Source organism: Sorghum bicolor, chromosome 9, assembly GCF_000003195.3.
Source record: "Sorghum bicolor cultivar BTx623 chromosome 9, Sorghum_bicolor_NCBIv3, whole genome shotgun sequence".
NCBI lineage: Eukaryota > Viridiplantae > Streptophyta > Magnoliopsida > Poales > Poaceae > Sorghum > Sorghum bicolor.
In genome coordinates, this window is record NC_012878.2 from 53,622,617 (window position 1) to 53,645,666 (window position 23,050).

General features: G+C 42.1%; 2 protein-coding genes across 3 annotated transcripts; one reads left to right on the plus strand and one right to left on the minus strand.

Moving 5' to 3' along the window:
* Nucleotides 3,336-7,344, plus strand: LOC8077046 (zinc finger protein 830). The gene is made up of 7 exons (XM_002439960.2): nucleotides 3,336-3,575; nucleotides 4,108-4,207; nucleotides 4,786-4,945; nucleotides 5,677-6,103; nucleotides 6,405-6,480; nucleotides 6,595-6,641; nucleotides 6,737-7,344. The coding sequence occupies exons 1-7, from the start codon at nucleotides 3,487-3,489 to the stop codon at nucleotides 6,921-6,923; spliced, it is 1,086 nt and encodes a 361-aa protein (XP_002440005.1). The 5' UTR covers nucleotides 3,336-3,486; the 3' UTR covers nucleotides 6,924-7,344.
* LOC8077047 (basic leucine zipper 23) lies at nucleotides 11,133-20,996 on the minus strand. 2 transcript variants are annotated; one of them, XM_021447900.1, is made up of 2 exons: nucleotides 17,368-20,996; nucleotides 11,133-17,274 (listed from the first exon to the last, which is right to left on the minus strand). In XM_021447900.1, exon 2 carries the CDS (start codon nucleotides 12,052-12,054, stop codon nucleotides 11,401-11,403), a length of 654 nt encoding a protein of 217 aa, XP_021303575.1. In that variant the 5' UTR covers nucleotides 12,055-17,274; nucleotides 17,368-20,996; the 3' UTR covers nucleotides 11,133-11,400. The 2 variants fall into 2 exon arrangements, with proteins under 2 accessions (XP_021303575.1, XP_021303574.1); XM_021447899.1 differs by having other exon boundaries at nucleotides 11,133-16,443; nucleotides 17,103-20,996.

Here is a 23,050-nt window from a genome sequence, read left to right on the forward strand (position 1 = left end):
AAAGAATGGAGAGGTCAGGAAGCATCGGTTTCTCACCCTGGGTGCGTTGACGCAGAAAGAGGGAGCGGAGAACAACCGGGTGATACTCGTCCACGCGATCAGTGACTCCGGCGGCGAGCTCTGACGAAGAAGAAGATGTTCCGGCGACAGCTGTGAAGCAACGGAGAAAAGAGCGAGCCGATGAGCATCACGGGGTCATGCCGAAGCAAAGACAAAAGAAAGAGAAAGCAGAGAGTTGCCCGGATGGGCTGACCACGGTGAGCTTGACCACGGTGGCGCTCTGTCACCGGCGGAGAGGAAAACGAAGAGCTCCGGTGATCTGGTGCGAACGAGGAAAGAAGGGTGGGTTCTGGAGATGCGCAAGGAAGTAACGAAGATATGCCCACGGTGAATTTGGATATGGATCAACCGTGTTGGTGAATTTTAGATTGGAGTGGAAAGCTGTCCGTCGGTGCTCCGGTGGCAATCGGCGTCGGTGAGCGCGAAAGGAAGGGACACGTCGCGCTCCACTTCGCCAGCAGCTGCTTCACCTTGCCACGGACGTGAGCACGTGCTTGGACGAGGTGAAACGGTGGCTCACACGCTGGCAAACGCCGATCAACGCTCGGCTGTCCACCGCCATGAACAGGGCTAGAACTTATCCCCTCCTTCCCCATTTACCCCTTTCTGTCCTTTTGCGAAAATCAACCAAAAGTTGAACTGAAGTCAAATTCTCACCAAAAAGAAACTTGTGTAAAATTTTGTGAGTTACAAAACATCTTTTGGTGGCCAGAGCTAAATCTGAGTGGAAAGTAGCTAATTTGGCCAAACAGTTTTGAAACTTAAAGTCAATCCAAAGAAACCCAAATTTTTGAATTGGGGCAAAATAGAATTTCCAAAATTACTTTTGATTTTGCATAACAACTTGAAAAACTCCCAACATGAAAGTTGTTCAACGTTTTAAGCTCTACAACTTTCATGTTGACCACTTTTCAAAATTCCAAATAGAATTTGAATTGGGGATTCAAATTGGAAAAGGGGACACTTTCTGGAAAACTGTATTTTCAAAATTACTTTGAATTTTGTACTGAAACTTCAAAAACTCAAAACACCAAAATTATACATCTTGACAAGACCTACAACTTTGCTTTTGAACTTAACTTCAAATTTTGCTTAGTTTTGGAATTGCACAAAAAGGGGCAAATCTAGGGTTTTTAAAACTAGGGTTTCCCCCCTAAGCTTCTCGGAAAACTTCCACCCAAGGTTTTTAAAACTCCAACACAAGCATCCATACACAAAATAAGCACACTTTAAATTCCTAAACACATTCATCCAAATTAAACTTATTTTAAGTTAATTCATCAGGGTTTACTTAACAATTAAGTTATGCAATGCTCATGATGACATGTCATGTTTTAGTTCGCTTAACACCAGAGTGTTACAAAAAATTTGGCATGCAATTGGTTTGTTGCTAAAACATTACAATTTCTTCCAATATTTTGGCAAGAATTCTTTTTCTCTCTCGCTGGTAGCAAACCAAGTTCCACTTGCATTGCCAGGATATTGGCTTACACCCACATTTTGGCTTGCCTTGAAATTGGCGTGGCAAAGATTGGTGCTCAACCAATCAAGCTCGACAGCCACGAGGTACGGTGAATGAGCATGCGACTTAGATTTTCGTCCATAGCTGTGTTTACAGTCCAATCTAGATCAGTGTGCAAAATTACAAACTGGTGCCCTGGCCCTAGGGCTCTACTGTGCCTTTAAAAGTTATCACTCCATTCTAAATTGTAAGTCATTTCAAGAATCTTGGAGAGTCAAAGTATCTCAAGTTTAACCAAAATTATAGAAAAAATTACAAAGATTTATGAAATTAGATAAATATAATATGAAAATATAATTAATAAATAACCTAATAATACTTAATTGATATCATAAATATTATTATCCTACCATATAAATTTGGTCAAATTTGAGATAGTTTGACTCTCCAAGATTCTTGGAATGACTTACAATTTAGAATGGAGGGAGTACTAGTTTTTATAAAATATGTTTTTTTTCTTTAAATTAATCAGTACAAACACAAACGCTCACAACGTAACTACGAGAAATTGAACATGGGTAGATAGGTAGGATCCTATCCAACCGAGCTAAGCTCAATTCACAATGTGATCACATTTTGACAAACAAATACTAACAATTAAACTAAAGATGGTCGGTGTGGAGTGTAGACCCTTGTGTGAGCACTAATTTGTAACCCAAACCAAATCAAACAACTTGGCTTGAGCCACTTCTCAGCCAATTTAGGGCCGTTCGGTTTTTTAAGATTGCACGAGGAACAATTCTAGCTCCTCAAGATCAGTACAAATTATTGAATAATTTTCACTAGGGAATTATTCCAGAGCCCTATTCCAAATCCACTTAACAAAACCTTTAATGTTATCAATGGACCTATCGTGTCACACACCAAAACTATATTTTCTTCAACTCATTCTCCCATGACCATCTTCCTCGAGTTCACCAATGTTAGGCTATAAAAAAGAAGAGTTCACCCATGTTCCTTCAACCTTCCTCTCCCCCCTTCCAAATTGATAAAAAAAAATTGGCTACGGACCACGCTTGTTGTGAATCAATAGGTTCTTCGTTTCTCCCCCACCTTCCCCTCCACCTGTTGTGAGGTTTGGCTCCCACTAGAATCTTTGGTTTGGTTTACAGTTTTAGATGCTGTCTCTAACATGGCAAATTTATATAGAGATAAGAAGAGATATTAGGAAGCTGCTGAAGATACTCTTGTGCTGACAACAACCCAGCCAAGTTGGGGTTTCCTATAGTAACTCTAACAGTTTTGCAAATTTTGTTCGATAAATGTTGTTATTTGTCAACTCCTAAAACGATATGAGGAGGGAACAAAAAGGGCATCTACAAGTGTTTGACAATTTTGACTTGGCAAAAAAGAAAAAAATCTACTGGTTTCGGAGATGAACGAAGAAACGTCAGGTTGTCAACTTGCTATAAAAGAGCGCGCATGCAGAATGCCAAGCCTATTCAGGCGTGCATAAATGCCAAGAAAAGAGAATTTGCCAACTTGCTATAAATGCCGAACTCAATTGCCAAACTGTTGGATATGAGATTTTGATAGTTTTTATAAAAAAACAAGAATACCAAACCTATTTGTAAAACCTGGAGTTGCTCTAATCATTCGTTACCACTGTTTGGAATTCCCACTGTTTCTCAGACAACAGTCTCCCGATGCGTTCCTGCCGCATTCTGGGCCGCTGAAGCGAGCGTTGGGCCTCCTCTTCCTCTACTCTGCTGGGCCTTCGGTCGCTGAAGGATTACGAACGGTACGAACCGTGACAGAAATGGCCAGTCTGACGCGACTGTTTCCGTTCCTCAGAACCTTCTAGACGCGGACCGAAGAGAACCTGGCCACCAGCCGCAGCATCTGTGCGCCAAGGCGAGGTAGGCAGGCTCGGGTTCTAGGGGCGGCGGCCTTGCTCGCCCGGTATGGACCAGAGGAAGGCCATCTTCCGCGCGAAGCTCCGCGAGACCAAGGAGAAGCAGCAGCAGCGGCGCATCGACCCCGCGCTCGTCAGGTGCCTCCTTCGACTCTCTGTCTCGATCCGTGCCTTCGATTTGTCTCTCGATTATCTGTCGGAAATCCTGCCGCTAGGTTCGTTCAGTGGCTGGGGATGCTGCTGTGCCTGTACAGGGTAGTAACCCTAGGGCATTAAGATGAACAGGCGGCGCGAATTCTGGCTAGTCGTGTGCAGTTATCTACTTCCGGATTACAGTATGGCTCTTGGTTCGCTGAATTAATGCTTGGCACTATCATGGTTGGGACTCTTACATTGCGTGGATTACATCCTGATTTTTTTTTGTTCGAGTGGATTCCAGTATCCTGCATGTGTGCATCATTTAGTTATTCTGCACAGGCTGTCATAGATCTTGAGAGCATAGATGTAAGACCACAGGTAGTCGCCCTGAGTTTTAACTATGAACTGTAAATGTGTTTCAGATTGCACTCTGCAGTGCTGAGAGAATCAGGATCTTAGTTAATATATACTACTGTCACTATGGACTATGAGACATCAAATTGACATCTTAAATTTTCATAATCTTGTGCAGGTATAACGAATTTGATCAGCCTATATGCAGAGTTTGCAATATTACGCTAAAGTCTGAAGCACTTTGGCCTGCACACCAAGTGTCACGGAAGCATCATGAGGTAAGAAAGCTTTGTCTGTGTTAATTGATTTACACTTTTGAGTTGGTGTTTACGGCTGCTTGTTGAAAAAAACCACCTGACACAATACATTGCTGTGCAATCTTATCGTATATAAAATAAGTCTTGTCCTTACTTCATTTTAAAAAAGATTAGACAAATCACTATGTAATGAAACCATACATGGTTGTTTCCGCTGCTTGTTTTGCTAGTTCCATCTGAAACTGAATGGTGTTAGATAAATATATATTTGATGCTTTTGTTGTTATGATTATTTTTGTCTGTTCGATCCAAAACACCTCAAGCATTTTTGGAAACCATTATATCCCCCTCCCCCCATGCGCACGCCCCCATCCCTCAATTTTTTAGTTTCTGCTTACTACTAGATAACATACATTTGATCAGAGCCTCATGCACATGATTTCTGTGATGACATAATTAATTAAATATACTTTAATTGCTCCAAGAATAGGCTTATGGTTTATGAAATCATGTTGATATACTGCATTCAAAGTGTATTTGCTTTTGAAGTTGAAGTTTTTTTTTTTTACTTCTGAACTGAGCTTGTATTCTGATTACAGGCAAAAGCAGCAGCCGCCGCCGCCGCTAAGGCTGCAACAAGTGCAGGATCTAGAGGCAACAGTGCCAAGCAAGAGCAACCATTGGAGTCTCAGAAACAAAAATCTTCCACACTACCTACCAATTTTTTTGATAATCAGGGAACTAAAAGGCAAAGTGATGGTGAATACCTAATGACCTCCCTTGCTCCAAATAGTGTAAAATCAACTGGGTCTGTAGTATTGCTCTAGAGGCATTTGCATATATTATCATTATCATGGAAATAAACATGTCTTATTTTGCTTTTGAGCTTACATTTCTCCTCCTTTTGTTCTGCCATTTGTCCTTCCATTATTTTTTGTTGTAACCTCTATGTACACTTGCTCAGACACCATGTTAAAATAAAAACTCGACTTGTGGGGGGGAAAGATTGCCCCCACGGCATTGCTCTCAGATGCCATGTTTCTGTAGAGTTGTGCATCATAACCTATTCACTTTTATTTTAAAATGAACCATCTGTATAAAATTCTCATTTTCTTCTCTTATTTAAATCTAATGTCCTTCCTAGCTGTACATGCTAAATCATTAAACCTATCAGTCTGCCACTTCGTTAACTGTTAAATGAAACATGGTGTAGGATTTTAATACATCATGAAGTTGTTTTAGAATGTTTTACCTACAATGTGTAAGTATAATGTTTTAGTTATTCTGTTTTCAGTACATTTGCCATATCGATGTCTAATATAATTTTAGATGTGTTTTCTGTATAGCTTTCTACCTGTAGCAATATGGTACAGTAAAAAGTAAAATGGATTGTTTCTAAAAAAAGTAAAATGGCTATTTGTTAGCGCCCCTAGTAATCTCAACAGTTTTTGTGAACATCAGTGCCCTGATATAATAACTTTGATTTCTAGATGCTGGTTCTGAGGGAAGGTCTGTGCGCCGAGAAGTTGCTGTTGTTCAACCGAAGACCATAGAACCAAGTACTGGTAAATCATCTGTTAGGATGGATCAAATGTCAAAGAAAGGGAGTCAAGGCAATACCAGTGTCAAAGGAACCCTTCCAGCGAATTTTTTTGACTATGGAGAAGAAGATGAAGCTCCAGCTCCAGTTCCAAAAGAGCTTAGTACATCTCAAACTGTTGCTGGTTCCATTCACACGAAGGTGAAAGGCGTCCCTGATGGCTTCTTTGATCACAACAAAACTGGCAGTGGCATGCAACCCAATGAACCAAGTTCAGAAACTGCTCAAATAAAAGGATCCTTGCCTGAAGGTTTCTTTGATAACAAAGATGCAGATCTCCGTGCACGTGGTATCCAACCTCAAAAAGTTGACATGAAGTAAGTTTTAGTGTCCATCTCTTGCCAGGATTATGTTCAGAATTCATGCATAACCATTTTTACTAGACCTACCTGTTTGTCATGTATTGTCCTCTTCATTTGGCAATTTTACATTCTGTTGTCATGACTCTGCAGTCACTAGTTAGGATTGACAGATTATACGTTGGAGTCTGGATAGTATTTTATGACCATTTTATTGTCATTTCCATGCCCATTTTGTGTTTTTGCATCTGTCAGTAAAATATTATCTGCTGTCTGTACACTGCCATTATCATGTCAATTCATTAAAAATCTTTTGCAGTGATGCATACAAAGAATTCGAGAAGGAAATTCAGGAGGATTTGCAGGAAGTTGATGACCGCCTTGAAGAAGAGGAGGTTAGTCAAATTTATATCTACATTATATTCTAACAGTGAAAAAGATATTTACCTACCATTATCAATGTTAGTTTCAGACTGCTGATACGAGCAAACTTTTCCTTTTTGCTGTAGATTGATGCTGCTGCTGAGAGGGAGGAGTACTTGACTCTAGAGCAACAGTAATATACTTCTCCACATCCTGTTAGATTTTGAAAAACATGTGTACCAAAGTGAAGGTTTTTACCGTGGCCATCCTTTTATTTTTTCTACACAGGGAGTACAGGCAGCAAGTTGATATGTTGAAGAAACAGCTAGTAGAGTCAAAAGCCACCCGTACTGCTAAATTAAATAGCAAACCTATCGGTATGGATGCTGAGTCCAGCAGCAGCGAATCATCAAGCGATGAGGAGGATGACAACACAGATTTTGCTGTTGATTGGAGAGCACAGCATTTGAAATGATGGAAACATTTTGCAACTGGTATGAACTACCGTGGAAAGTCAGAACCTTTAGCATCCTGCCATTGTCGAGAATTCTAGCCCAGTTCTTCAGTTTTTTTACATGAAGAAAACACTGTAGTTTTGCATCTTTCGTCTCCCACAGTAGTAACCACTTCCCATCATTCTGTGTAGCACCCATTGGCAACTTTGTATACACCGGAGTTCTGAGTCTTCTGACTACCTCAACCAGGCTGCGAATCCCTTGACTGATTGAACCTTGTTGGTTGTAGCACATTCTGACCAACGGTTTAACTTGTTCCAAGAAATTTTACACGTTGCTTCCGATTTTGTACAATAGGAACACATGTTAAGCAAGTTATCTGCCTCTAGATCACGATACCGTCAAAGATTTGCTCGTGCATTTCAATCTTTGCTGTCGTCACAACGATATCTGACAATTTCAATTGGTTGATTGTTGGATGGTTGAAGGGACGCCTCCGCCTGTGCAGATTGACCTCCCTGTCCATGCTTCAACGCTTGTGTCTATCCAATAATGTTTCTTTCTCTTGGCGATGACTGACCATGTTTCTTTGTCTGAGCGATGACTGACCATGTTTCTTTCTCTAAGTGATTACTGACCAAGAGTGATGACTGACCAAGAGTGATGACTGACCATGTTTCTTTCTGATTGATGACTGACCAAGTGACGGTGGCCTTGTTTTTGAAAGAGAAAAAAATTGTACTTTGGCGGGTAAGGATGTACTCCCTCCGTCCCTTTTTTAATTGTCGCTTGCGCTTTCCGAAAAACAACTGCCGGCAATTATATATTAAAAAATATTAATATTTATAATACATAATTAGTATAATTAGAAAGATCTTTGAATCTAGTTTTTTAACAAATTTATTTAAAAATACAAATGTTGTACGTATTTTCTACAAATCGAATCAAACTTGTGGCACGCACACCAACGACGACAATTAAAAAGAGACAGAGGGAGTAAGCAGGGACGGAGCAAGAAAATACAATTGATGATGATGATGATGATGATGATGATAGCTAAGTACTTATAGATGAGTTGTTAAATGAGGTAAATTTATAGTAAGAGAGTTAACGTTTGCATAGGGAGTGTTAGGGCACTCACAATGCAAGACTTTATCGTAGAGTCCAAAACAATTAATTACATATTATTTATGGTATTTTGCTGATGTGGCAGCATATTTATTGAAGAAAAAAGTAGAAAAAATAAGACACCAAGTCTTATTTAGACTCTAACTCCACATTGTTCGAGGTAATAAATAACTTTAGACTCTATGATAGAGTCTGCATTGTGAGTGCCCCCCCTCCCTCCGCCCCCTACGCCTATAACAAATATTATGTTATTGTTTTTCTTCTTTTGGTCATTATTTTGATCTAATACATATATAGACATAACAGTCTGAGTTTCAAATCAAAACTAAAATAAATAAGGGAAAAATAAATGAATTGACGCATTGATTTAGAACTATTAATTGGGCACTAGCTTGCGTCCTGTTGCAATTGCAAGGCGCCCACGCGGCTACCAAGCAAGCTCATGTCTGAAACTGATCAGGTTCAGTTGCGACTACATTTCTCTTCTCTTCTTTTACTTCCATATTAGCATCCAACCCACTACACCCTGCTATTATTATACTTGCTCTTGCTCTAAGGTATCTGTGTCTTCTACATCTATATTCTATTTTGGGAAAAAAAACATAAAGTTAATTTAGTGGCAGATTGCGGATCGGCGGTTGACTGTTCATACACACATACAACAGAGTAACAGAGATCAACAACTGTTGAGCCAAACGGGAGTTTGGTTTGTCAATTGGGAACATGCCGTTTGACGTCTCATGAGGCATTTGAGAAATTAAATGGCAAATGATAACGGATAAGCTGTCAATGACAGGCCATTATACAAAACGATAATTGTTGGAACTTTCAACTCAAATGACATAGGAAAACTAGGTCGAAACTGTTTTTCTTTCTTGTCAGGTTTGTCATCTGCTTATTGTATTTGGACCGCTGTTGGTTGCATGATTTTTTATGCGATTCTTGACAGACCGATAACTAGCTGCAACATATGAAATATGGAGTAAAGAAACACGTTAATCCGGTCAATTCATTGGGTGCGTGCGCTCCTGAAAAATTACGTCGGGAGACGCCACCTGCCTAAACAATCCATAGAACTCATCTAGAAAGCATAGTAAATAATCCACGGATGGTACTGGAAACAGTATCATCTTATTTTTAATCATGCAATCGCAAATGAAAATGAAGGTCTGAACTAGTACAAGAGTATTCGATCACAACATGTTTTGGTGTTTGTAGGATTTCGCAATCATAGACGAGTGCTTGTAGCCAATTATAATCAGAATAAATTCTCTGAAACTGACAGTGATGAAGATGTCAATACCTAATATTTGTGATTCACACAAATCCAAGATACGTACACGAAACTAGAAAACAACATTTGGTCCAGCCTTTTTTGTTTCAAGAACACGGCTCTTCATTGTACTAGCTTGCATCTAGCGAGTCACACAGCTACTAGGTGCTACAGCACCAGAATTATTTTTCGCACAAATGATAATAATCAGGTCTTATATAAAGCGAATAAACATTGTGAATTCTAATTTCAATTTTCTAGCGCTTAAGGAGATAACTTGTAGCTCTATATAATAGACATATACCAGTTTGGGTAATCTTGATAGAAAGCCGATTGCAAAAGGTACATAGCTGAAAAATGATGCACAAGACTTTTATCAAAAGGAAGCAGGGCACTAGATAGCCAATTGACAACAATAGTTTCTCAGGCGACAAATCAAAGACACAGACCAATAATGCCTGGAGGGGTACTGTATGAAGATGGTACCAAGGTCCCATTATCTTGCAGAAACAGTTCAATCAAAAGTTTCAATCATTTAAAGTTTACAATAGTACCAGTTGTCGAAGGAAAAAAAAAAAACATCGCTGGGGAACCATGTCCAATAAAAATCTTTCCCCTGTGCCATGTTTGGCTCAGGAGGAATCAGGAATGCAATGGCGAAGGCCAACTTGTTTGGAGTAAACAAGAACAGTGCGGTGATGCCTCTCCCAGATGGCCAGATTACATTACATCACCATCAGTAACATGCCAAGCTAGAGAGTTGCAGCTGCTAGCTCTTCAGTTCCTTTCACAAAAAGAAAAGATCTAGCCAGTTTCTTCTTACGAATATTTTTTAACTCCAGTTTTTTGCTCTTTGCATAAATCCTCTGACGTTAAACGCTTGCATCGTTAAAAAAAAAACTGCCTTAAATGTGTATCATAATTCATTTCCATGGACCACATGGGTCTGAATTTTTTCCTTTTTTTTTTCTCCCCTTTTTTCATATTACTCAGAAGGGTTTACCAACCAGTAACTGAAACCTATACAGCTCCACAAAGATTCTGCAGATCAGACTGCATACATGATACATCTGCTGAGCTGCACACAGAATCTAGAGAAACAAGGCTGTAGCAGTCAGATAACTCCATAACAGTCTGAAAGCAAGCATGTAGCAGTACTGCAGTAGTATCAGTGAAGTGTTGTAGTCCCGGGCAAAATTCTAGGCCTTGTTTTACTTCCACCAAAAGACCCAAAATTTTTCAAGATTCTCCGTCACATCGAATCTTTAAACGCATGCATAAAGTATTAAATATAGACGAAAATAAAAACTAATTGCACAGTTTGGTCGAAATTGACGAGACAAATCTTTTGAGTCTAGTTAGACAATAATTACCACGAACAAACGAAAGTGCTACAGTGTCGCGAAATTTTTTCCTTCATGAACTAAACAAGGCCTAAACTAGCAACAGAAGTTCTTTCAGAGCAGACCAGTGCAGAATGACAAAAAACGTTGACTTGAGGAGATCATATCTTTTTCTGCAGGAGAATCCTGACAGCTGGTGAACTAAATTCAAGTTGGTTCAGACAGCACTGAAAGCTCAACACAGTCTGCACACCACAACCTTGCCAAATGATTAGGCCCGTGGTATTCCAGAAATAACCTGGGAAAAAAATATCCTCAAATGTTCTGCAGAATGAACAAAGAATCTGACAATTTTGTAGTTGTTGTCTAATAATTGCAGAAAATAAATATTCTTGTGCTCACAGAAATGAGTTTTCAGATGTAAACCGTATTCAATGCATTTTGTATTAATAGTTTAATATAATTTCAGCTAAGTACAAACAAACTCCAAATCAGAAGTCAAGTGCACTTCATTGTTCATTGACATACCTGCAGTACAATTTTGCATTTTTGATTTCTTCAGTGCTCATATGTAAGTGTTCTGTACCCCTATATACACACTGAACACCAGCACAAGAAGCATAAACCACAGCGAAGATAGTTATACTGATTATCAATCCTCATTCTTTTTAATTCCATGAAAAAAAAATGATCTTTCAAGCAAGCCCAAAGAAGCTGGTAGAGGCCCCAAAACTGCCAATCAGGCAAACTTGCTCATTCAGCGAGAGGATCAGAACTCACGAAGCTTGCAACAACATCCATGGAATTACGCAAACCTTCTGAAACATCCGCAACTGCTGGTCTTGAGCTCTCCTCCCAGCAGCCTCCTACCTCCGAGTTGCCATTGAAGCACAGAGCTGGATCAGCACACGCCACAGAGCCCACACTGCACGGCCTCTGAAACGGGAACACGCCGACCTCTGCGTCGATCTTGCCCCGGACATCGAGCAGGAGGCTCCTGAGCCTCGCCACCTCCGCCTCCAGAGCTGCATGGCCCTGCAGCCGCCTCAGGAGCTGCTGATTGGCTGCACGGAGCTTCTTGACCTCCTCTTCGAGGAAGGCGGCGTGCGCCTTCTTCTTCTCCCGGTACTTGCGCACGGCTTCCCTGTTCCCGAGAGGTTTCCGCGGCTTGGCCGAGTCCTCCTCCTCCCTGGCGTCGTCGTCGTCCTCCCCGCCGCTGCCGAGGACCTGGGTGTGCGTGTGCAGGCACGTGTGGGTGTGCATGGCGGCCGAGGGGCCGGGAGGGTTGCAGCTGTGCGTGTGGGTGCAGGTCGTCGTCGTGGCGCTGCTGAAGAACTCGTCGAAGCTGTCAGGCATCTCCGGGTGGGAGAAGAGCAATTGGCAGGGGAGGTCAGCTCCGTCGTCCATTGTGGCAGAGAATGTGCTTCCCGAGAACAAATTTCTCCTCTCCTGTGGCTGTGGTCAATGGACAAGTTGCACAAGAAAGATGCCCGGAGGGAGAGGAAGGAATCAAGAACTTGTTCAAAGGATGCTCCTTGAAGCTTCAATAAGAGCTGAATTTCTGAGCAGCGATTGCTGGCTGTGGCTGGGGGCAAACTGGCGGATCACAGATGAAACTAACTTGCAGGTGCAGGGCAGGGCAGGGCAGCAGACCTCACCACTGAACAACAGTAGAACCCGGGAGCATGCACTCGAGAACGGACAGGACAGCAAGCAAACTCCTGCAAGAGATGGCGAGCTGCCGGCCGAATTGGGTGAAAGACAAATTCACAAGATGGTAGAGGTTGGAAGAGTGAGCTGAGGACTGCTGGAAACCACCCGTCCCAGGCGGTATCGGTAAACAAACTAGCCGGAAAAGCAGGATTCCGGCATCAGAACCTCGGGGGGAGACGATATGGAATCGACGGTAGGGCAGGCGACAGGTCTCTCTCGCTCCCTCACCGCCGCCGAGCTAGCTACCTCTGCCTCTAGCGGGGAGAAAACCAACTTTTTAGTTTCTACCTCCCCTTTTCGCCTTTTCTCTCGGCTCCTTTCTTTCTTTCTCGTCTCGTCTCGCCACCGATCTTTTTGTTTGGTGACGTCCGATCCAGTGCTTTGCGTTTTAGCGGCGATTGGAGGAGGGGAGAATCGTGGAAAGGGAGGTGTGGAGGAGGAGGAGGAGGAGGACGTGATTGGATGAGTTGTGGGGGTGGAGGAGACGGACGGAGGGAGAGGCGACGGACGATGATCCCCTGTTCTTGCCACTGCTGGACGAAGGTTTTTGTTCGCTCGTAGATGATCGAATCTTTTCGCTTGCGGTGGCCTGCCACTTGGCCAGGTTTTTGTCATTCAGTTAGACTTTTTTGCCCACTCCTTAAGGTAAGATATTGTTGCCTAGTTGACTATTCGCATCAATATTTTTTTTTTTGAAAGATCATCATCATCATGTATTTATTTATTTATAAATATATGCACAAGCAGCAAAGGGTTGGTAAGGTCGCTGCATTATTAGAACTGCAATAATATATAAAGAAGCAGTATATATGGAGATAACAAGGAGAACTTGATCTTTAGTTGCATAAAACTTCAGCATCCAGGTGGAATTTAATACCTCGGTTTAACTCACAAATTGGGCTCGTTGCATTCAGGGTCGCATCCAATGTGCCCAAGATTATGTTGCCCGACCATCCACCCTATTCCTAAACAGAAGAATATTGTCCTCTTCTACAACCTCGTGTCCAACAGTTTTTCTCTACTTCTCCGATCTTCACTCTAATTACCATTTTCATGTATGCAGGTTAGTGATCAGAGTTACATTTCTTCTTACACGTTCCTTAGGTCTGAACACACGTTACCATTGCAGCGGCGCCATGCTTGGCGGTGCGGCCGGCGCCGCGAGCAGCGAACCCCCTCACCCCCGCCGCCGACGAAGCCTCCCTCGCTGTTCCCTGCCCCGTGCGCCCATACGGCCACTCGTCTCCTGCGGCTACTTCGTTTCTCTGTTCGAAAGTTTTGTGCTTTGTGCATAGGTCTGACAAACTTAGCTAAAACTTTCAGGTGGTGTAAAATACCTACTCCAAACAGGGATGCGAGGAGCATGAGTGGCAAACAGAAATCAACATGCAAACAAGAACGGAAGGAGAAATTAGGACCAAGTAGCAGCTACTTCACTGAATCCAGCGAGTCCATCAGTACAGATATCTCCCAGGGAAGGAGCTGGATAGCTACTGCTATTTGCTAAGCGTTTATCTCCACGATAAGGGCGCAGCCCGCAGGCCTGGGACTGTACATGGCTTAACTTACAGTTCTAAGCTAGTTTGACAAAGCTAATAATTAGATAAACAATATTAAGGCACGCTTAGGCACCAATACTGCTGAAGATTAAAGGTATCCATTGGATCAAAGATCAACTCTTCATGTGAAGTCGGAGAACCGGTGAAAGTCTTACGCTTCGCCAGGTGATACACGCCTGTGCCATGGATGCAGAAGCTTGGCGTCCCAGGTTCAAGAAGAAAGAGAAGGACATCAACACAGCTTGGTGTATTTTTCTACAGTCGATTCTAAACCAGCTTACCTAGACTAGCATGTTTATACTTGTAAAGTCTCCCTTACAAAAACTTTCTCGTAATCCTTTGTGACATTGAGTCACCCTTCAATAAAACCAGGTGGGAAAATCCCCCCCCCTGATTGCTCAAAAAAAAAAAAAATCAGTTCCCACCTCTCAGTAGATGAAATGAAACGGGTTCAGGTAGCTTGCCGCGCGCCTAACAGGGACAATGACAAGGATGTGCCTCCAGTGTCCGGGCACTTCGGACAAGTTTATTTTGATGCGTTCATTCAGTGGATAATGAAATAAACTTGACCAGCACTTCTCTTTAAAAGAAAAGGAGAACTTGTCCAGCACCAGTAGCAGAGCAATCTCCAAAACAATTAGTATTACCAGCCACGGCAGGAGACATGACCGTCCTAACAACTGGTTCACTTTTGTTGCTTAAAGAAATATATGCGTTCTCGAAAAAAACTGGTTCACTTTTGCTACATGCCCTGCTCCCTCATCTGCAAGTCTGAACACCAGACCTGAAATGAATAGAACCAGCGGCAGCTACTGAACATTTAGCCAGCAGATTCCAGATTGCAATGGTATAAAGTGGAACTGAAAGAGACTCAGAATGCGACACCAGAATACAGGTGCTGAACGATGGTTAGGTATGCTACTCTGAGCTTTCAGCGTCTAGCTGTTTGACCAAACCACATTTCTTCCCAGTAGCCTAATGCCAATCATGCAACTGAGCAACCTGCAGTTCCCTCCACATTTTCGCATCCGGGCTTGGGACCGGCAAAGGCAGTGTTAAACCGCAAACAAACAAACAAACAAAACAATCAAGGAAACACAAATAATAGCCAGGAAAAAAAATCATGTTTTCAGACATTATTTGAAAAAATTTAAACAAATCATGCCACCGGTTTGTGCGCCAAACAAAGTAGCTATTCTTTCAGCATATAAACAAGGCATAGCTTATGAATGAGCATTGAGCACATGTGTTATGACAAGTTAATCGTGCAAAACAACAAACAAGGAAGGAAGACCCTTTGAAAAAAACCAACAAAACATTTAGTGGGAACAATCAATAAGTCAAAAATCAACAATCAACAAGTAAATAAACCTAGTTCAAATATGTGGAGTTTGCATCTAGTAGTTTATTTAGTCTCAGGACTCCGAACATTCAACGTGTGCCAATTGTAAAACATCACATGCTTCCAGTTAATCTTGTCCAATAAAGTCAAAGTGCACAACCAAAAAAACAGCCAGCACGCGTGCAATCTTACAGTTGAGATATCCGACCGCTGATAGGGAAACACAGGTGCCAGCTCAAGTTCACTAGTAGAAGTACCAAGTTTTCTCCCAAATTCCATATATTATTATTTGATAACCAGAAATCCAAGTAAAAAATATGGTTTCTTTGGCTAATAATTTGATTAAACTGATATTCTTCATTTTAGCATCCCCATTTCTCAGCTGTCAGCTCCAATAAATGCAGATACTACACAAACATGGTACATTAGATGTTACGATACTATTGCCATGGCCTATGTTGCTTGTACCACTTTGCAAGGCAGGCAGTTGGGTTTCCAACCTAACCAAATCAAACCAATCCTAGTGCGAAGTTAAACTAACTACTAAACCACCACATAACAAGATGAACCATACTAATTTGGAGATTCTACACAAACAGAACCAATTCCAGCCTAGCTTGCATTCAAGTTGACCAAACACCAACATGTACAGGTGACAAATGGAACCAACCAGTTCACTAATCATTTAAGGTCAAGAAACCCAATCGTAATGAATTTAGGCAAGCACTGAAGCTTCCACCGAGTTTTTGTTGCTACACTCCAATCCTAAAGATCTTCCACTTCAAACACTGCATATCAATGCAACAGCCTGAATAATCTGAACCAGGATGACTCAACTTCAACCCAAACTTGTGAAACCGAATGTGAAATTGAAAATCCATGTATGTAAGCTGCTAGTCCATGACAGAAATGGCCAAACAGCAAGCAAACAGAAGACTCCAGTTCCATCCAAAGTACAGAGAAGCTTGCACTGCGTCACCAAGATGGGCATATAAGCTGGCATAGTCAAGAGCAACCAAACAAGTTTGTTCAGACAGATTTTCTTTGGGAGGAACAAAAGGAGCAACATCCTTTCTCGGTTTTGATCCACAGCAGATGCACCAGATGGAAGCCCAAAGTGAGGAAATTGCAGAACGAAGTTCAAAAAAAGGGAGGACCAATGTCACAAACAGCAGATTGGATCTGCATAAAATAGAGATAAAGGCATAAAGGATGCAGTAAAGGAAGTGCTCTGTTCGTTCCAGGCAATCAACCTCATGATAACAAACAAAACTAAATAACAGTATCACATGAGATCTCTCTTCTATTCCAGTTATTACAGCTCAAAAAAGAGTATAGTTAGTAAGTTGAATTTGCTCACAATAAGACCTAAATAAATTACTAAAAGGAACTGTACAATATGACGAATTTAATAACAAATACCTGAACTGGGGGTTATACCAAAGGAAGTAAAATCGAAAGCAAACCAGGAACTAAAAGGAGTATAGTTAGTTAGTAAGTTGCCTTTGCTCATAATAATAATATATAATATATAATATATAATATATATAATACTTATATGCTTACTAAAAAGAACTGTGCAATATGACAAATTTAATAACGAATGCACTTACTGAACGAGTAGGTGGACTAGGGGTTATACCAAAGTTAGTAAAATCAGAAGCAAACTAGGAACTAGATTAAACATTAGTAGAGATCCTAATGGAGAGATTGGGAATTTGAGACATAAGAATATGATGACCACATATTCTCAAGTAAAATATCCTACTAGGAACCAATTGTTTCCAGAATCAGAATAATTTTGCTCAATGAAGGTATGCATGTCAAGCAAGAGTTCTTACTGGAAATCAACACAAATAGTGGACCTGCACCATCAGTTGAGGCATGTGGGTTAAGGGCAGCTTCAAAATAAAGTTTATGCAAAGGATTATTTATCACTGGAAGGAAGACTCCATAGGTGGAAACGTCTAGAACTCAGAAGGCCTAACCATCCCATCCACACCTTAGCTCCAACTGCGGGAATCCAACCAAACATCCATCAACTTAAATCAGACAACTGGATCCAAAATAAAGGACCAGTATGAGCAAAGAGTATTAGGTGTCAACTCTGGTTAGATGGAAGAATATTGTAAGGTGTGCCCCATCACTCCTAACATCCAAGATTCCAAGCATTAACGCTCTCAAAGAACTGGAAACCAAGAAAACCACCAATCCAAATCAAACAAGTGAACTGGAAAGTGATGTGCAGTCAATAATCATAATAGTAGTTGGCGCAAACTCTGGGCAGAGCATTGTCTTGGTTGTGATCATGTGAATCATCTAACTAGCGCAGAGCATCCAAACAGCAGGTCAGTCCGGAAGTTCCCTGGTCAGTGCAGAAGTGAAGGTAGCAGAGTTCGAAGGACAGGCACATATTACGATCAGGATCAGATTGAACTTGCAAATTTGTAAGTGCAGAATCTACATTTACCAAAGAGCCCATCTACGATTCCTGTCTATTTTGGTTCAGGGATAGGCTTCAAAAACTTTCAAATCCAAGGCGGAACAAATGGCCAGTGGAACAGGGATGGGCTTTGGAGACAGCAACTATGGTTGGAAATTCTATCTCAGCTTCTGTGTGTCACATCTGCAGAAACTTGAAAGAGTTACTGGTTGAAGGAAGTAACTGGATAGGACTGTTGATAGAAATGAAGAATTAGAAGCCTCCTTGTAATTTAGATTGTTGCAGCACAAAAGGAATTCCTAGGCATCCTACCATCCTTTTAAAGTTTAAGTGGCTGGAAATATAATCAAAACAGATGAACACAATTGCAGACCAAATAAACAAAAGTGAGAAGTGAAAGGTCAAGTGTCACAATTTTTTTCCCAATTTGTTATCTCCAATTGAGGAAAGTCCACCTCCAATGTCCTCCTGCATCTCTAAAGGACACGAACACACACCACAACCAATTTGAGCTATATACAGTACCGAATAAATCCAGGGTCTCAAACCTTGTTTTACTATCAGTGATATCCATGGAGAGCCAGAATGTTATCCAACCATTTAGATCTGAAATCACTGAGAACAAGTGACGAAACTAACAAAACCGGAATGATCGTGCTCTAGACTCTGACCTGCCCCCAGTTTCAAATTTCAGTTCTTTGCTACAGGAATTTCCAATTGCCAAACTCATCCTGCAACCACATGTAAAAGCGAGCACAAAAACATATAAAGCCAGACAAAGCATCCACAGATAGAAATCCCAAACCAAACATTTTGACTGTTGGACTACCAATTACTACTTCAGCTAATTGATCTGTGAAACACAGAAATGCCAGCAGCACAAGAATTAAAGTTTCGGTCAAAGCATAGCATGATAAAGCAGAAACAAGTTTGATTAAATGAAAGCTGTAGTGCTGTAGTTCTACCCATCTCTGCTTGAATCTCCCAAGTCCCAAACATGCCCAGTACCTTCTACCACTGCAGATGGAATTAGAAGTATCCGGATTTTAACTCAATAGAAGTATCATGATTCATAGCATTTTGTAAATTTGATAAGGTTAGAAGTACTCCCAACACATATTCCACGTGACAAGCCCATGCAAAAAATATCAGAAGACTTGCAACAACGACCCCGATCATTATCTACTTTGAGGTAGAAGACACTGAACAAACACAATGAGAGTTGAGAGTTCAAGGTTGTAGGTTTGAGTATATGAAGAGACTGGTTCCTTTTGTGCCCGTGCAAGCATCACCTAGAGATCTGCAATCAGCGAGACCACCCCCTCTCGTGAGTATCTATTTGATAGTGAGATGAGAACACTAAAACAGCATGAACATTCATCAAATAATGTGGGGATAGGATAGCCTGATCAATCGCCGACAATTTCAGATGCAATTCCTATCTCTGTGGCGATGCCTCCCAAAACTGCAGTTTTAGTATCGAAGCATCAAAGGTAGCCTACGAGAAAATTCAGTTTTCAAAGAACATCGACAGGAGAGGACTGTTATTGAACAAACACAGGGAATCTGGACAGTTCAGAACTTCCTATTGCTCATGCAGAAGCAGAATCAAACTCAGGCTCCAATCCATCCATATCATCCAGGAGAAAACCACCAGCCCAAATGGATAAGAAACAAGGAATTTAAGAGTATCAATAGAAAGTGAGAGGTAGATATATCCAAACAGATCTTCTCCAGATGCTATGAACTCTGAGTCCAGTCAGATCTTCAATCTACCTCCAAACCACCACCTTAGTTGCCTCTGCAAATCCAGCTAACAGAGTTTTTCCAATTATGGACAATGAAGCTTCTAATTAGTCTGGTGGCAATCTTCACACCACCATATGATTGACATCAAAATAGCCATATATGTATAACAAAATAAAAAACAACGAACATAAGCAAACCTCCACCCTTCAACTAATCTCTCCATAACCAGCAAGGACCTTTCCTTTTGCATCTAGGAGGACAAACTGTTTTCCAAAACTGCAGATTTACTAATGAAGGTCAAAGGCAGCCTATGAGGAAGGTCAATTTTCAAAGAACATTGGCAAGGGTGAGAGGACGGTTGGTGAACAAACACAGGGAACCCTGGACAGTTCCGAACTTCTGACTGCACAAGCAGAAGCAGGATCGAACTCGCCTCCAACCCATCCTTCCATATAATCGAGTTGCTGACTCGCCTCCTCAAACTGCTGGACAAAACCACCAGCCCCAATATAAGAAAAGAATTGCAACGGACACAAATTTAAGAGTATGATGATGAATCAATAGAAGAACAATAGGTAGATATATCCAAACGATCTTCTCCCGATGCTAGGAAATCCAGTCCAGTCAACGCCTCAATCTACCTCCAAAACATCACCTCTGTTGCCTCTGCAGATCCAGCTAACAACATTTTTCCAATCAAGCTTCTAATCTAATTAGTCCGGTGGCAATCTTCACACCACCATGATGACAACAAAACAGCCATATACCAAATAAAAAACGAGGACTGAACCATAAGCAAACCTCCACCCATCAACTGATCTCTCCATAACCAGCAAGGACACTTCCTTATCTGCATCTTCTCTAAAGTAAATGGAGGACAAACACCCAAAAGGCCACAACCGAGATCAGCCGTTAAAATAAGAATGGACCAAAGGTTTCGAATCCACCTCGTGTCCAGGCTACGACGCCGCCACTATCTGATGGTACCACACCGGCAGACAATTTTTGAGCCTGAAACCACTGAATCCATGTCCAAGTGACAAAAATAGTGAATCGCCGGATCTGACAGAAGACTGACCTGCCTCCATCTCCTCGCCACACACGACGCCATATGACCCCAATCGGACCCAATCCAATCCTGCAACCCACACGCTGAGAAGGAGAGGACGAAACAGGATCGACACGAAAGCTAGACGGAATCGCAGGAAAGAATAATCCGCAAACCGATTAACCGAACAACCCCGCCAAATCAAACTCAGGTTCGCTCCCCGCGTCGCACGAAAGCGAAACGCCCCAGGGAATCTGCGAGAGCACGGAAGCGCAGTAGCAGCGAAACAAATCAATCAACCGGAGAAGAAACGATCCGGTTCGAAATCGAAATCGAATCGAAAAGCATAGAAGAAAACGAAGAGATGGAAAACGCAAACGCGGCGATGCGACGAAGGCGGCCAGATGGGACGGGATAGGCGAGGCGCTTGGTTGAACACCGACGCGAAGAGAGGAAAACCAGAGCGCGAGGGGAAGAGGTCGTCCGGTGGGCGCTATTTATGGGCGGGGAGAAGGCGGTGGAGGGTAGGCCACGATCAGGCCTGCCGCCAGCCGGAGAGGAATCCCAGGCGGACACGGCTCTTTGGCGCCCCGCTGTGCTGCGCTGGCCCGCGGGGACGGACGTTATGCAAAGCTGGGGTCGCGTCGCGCTCGCACGAACCGAGCGGACGGCGGCAAAGTGGGCTGATTTGGTCGGATCCGGGTTGGTTTTGAACTGGTCGGCAACGCGTCGCATGTTCTTTTTTCTTTTTCTTTTTTTTTTGTGGGGTGGGGGTGGGGGGTTCATTCACGTGTTGCCTGCTCCGAGACTGGGAAGGCGCCGTGGACCGAGAAATTTCTAGGACCTGCGGAAGCTCATCAGTGGGTGGGTTACATGTGGGACATCTTCGCCGCTGATTGCCGACCGTTGGCGTGCTAATCCTGTGCGTAGAAAAAGTGCAGGCATGGAGCACCTTTTCCTCCCCCTATTTTTTTTTAAAAACCTGTCGTCCGAGGCCTTGTTTACTTAAAAAAATTGCAAAATAGAAATAGTAGCACTTTCGTTTGTATTTGATAAATATTATTCGATTATAGACTAACTAGGCTCAAAAGATTCGTCTCGTCAATTCCGATCAAACTGTGCAATTAGTTTTTATTTTCATTTATATTTAATACTCCATGCATACGTCTAAAAATTCGATGTGACGGAGAATCTAAAAAATTTTGCAAAATTTTTTGGAACTAAACAAGCCTGAGTAGAGTATTCGTTTCTGCACGAACATATGCTCACAGCCACACTACACACGCACATAACAAACCCCCCCCCCCCCCCCTACACACACATCATACTGCACAACCAGAGCCTTGTTCAGTTTACCTCAAAAACTAAAAACATTTTAAGATTGTCTATCATATCGAATCTTATGGCACATACATGGAGCATTAAATATAGATAAAAACAAAAACTAATTGTATAGTTTACCTGTAAATCGTGAGATGAATCTTTTGAGTCTAGTCCATAATTAGGCAATAATTAACAAATAAAAACGAAAGTGTATCCTAAACAAAAAAAAAATTGGAAACTAAACAGCCTAGATATACTGATGAAGATCACGCTAACCCTCATGAGTCATGACTAGATCCACAACTACATACAATAGATTAAAAGACCATAGGAACTAAACAAGGTCTAAATATACGGATTGAAAGACCACGCTAACCCTCACAACTAGATCCACAACTACATATAATAGATTAGAAGACCATATCTTTTTTGACATCACTAAGACTTTATATGGCTCCATAGGTGATGGACACATTATGTACTACCACCTGAGAGAGGCAATAGATTATTATCAAGTATAAATCCTGAAGAGAGTCACGAGCTTTTTTTCTCAAATACACAAGAGAGTATTAAGCAGTGAGAAACATTCGGTACATCTTGGCCGAGCGAGCACCCTAGAGATTACACTGAAGAAAGGGGCAGCTAGCTACCCCCGACGCTAAACACCATAGAATTTTGGCGCCCGTGTTCGCTCACTGTTCCGCCTCTATCTTGATCATCATCAGAAGCTCTGGAATCATGGTTGCGGTGTCCCTAAAGCATCGCGTGTTGTGTTCCTTCCAAATGTTCTAGGAGGTTAGCGCGAAAAGTGAATTGAACCCCTTTCTCGAGTTCTCTTGCCAAGAGCTCCTCAGACTAGACCACCTGGCTAAGAGTGGTGACTTATATCTAGGCAAGGGTCGCCCAAGCGTCTGACACAGGTGGTACCACACATCTCTTGTGAACGGGCAAGTACAAAGGATGTAGTCTCTCTCTCTGGAGACCGGTCGCAAAGGTAACACTCCACCCTGGCCTCCAGCCCGTGTCATGCACGTCGATCATTTGTCCCGTGTCATCTTCAGAAGGACAGCCAGATGAAGACTTTCATCTTCATAGGGGGCCATGTCTTCTAGATTAGCTTGTGTCCATGGAACGAGACTGCGCTCTCATGCAGCATCCTATACGCAGATGTTGCGGTGTACCTGCCGTCAGGTGTCCTGCGCCAAACAGTGCGGTCGGGCTGCGCC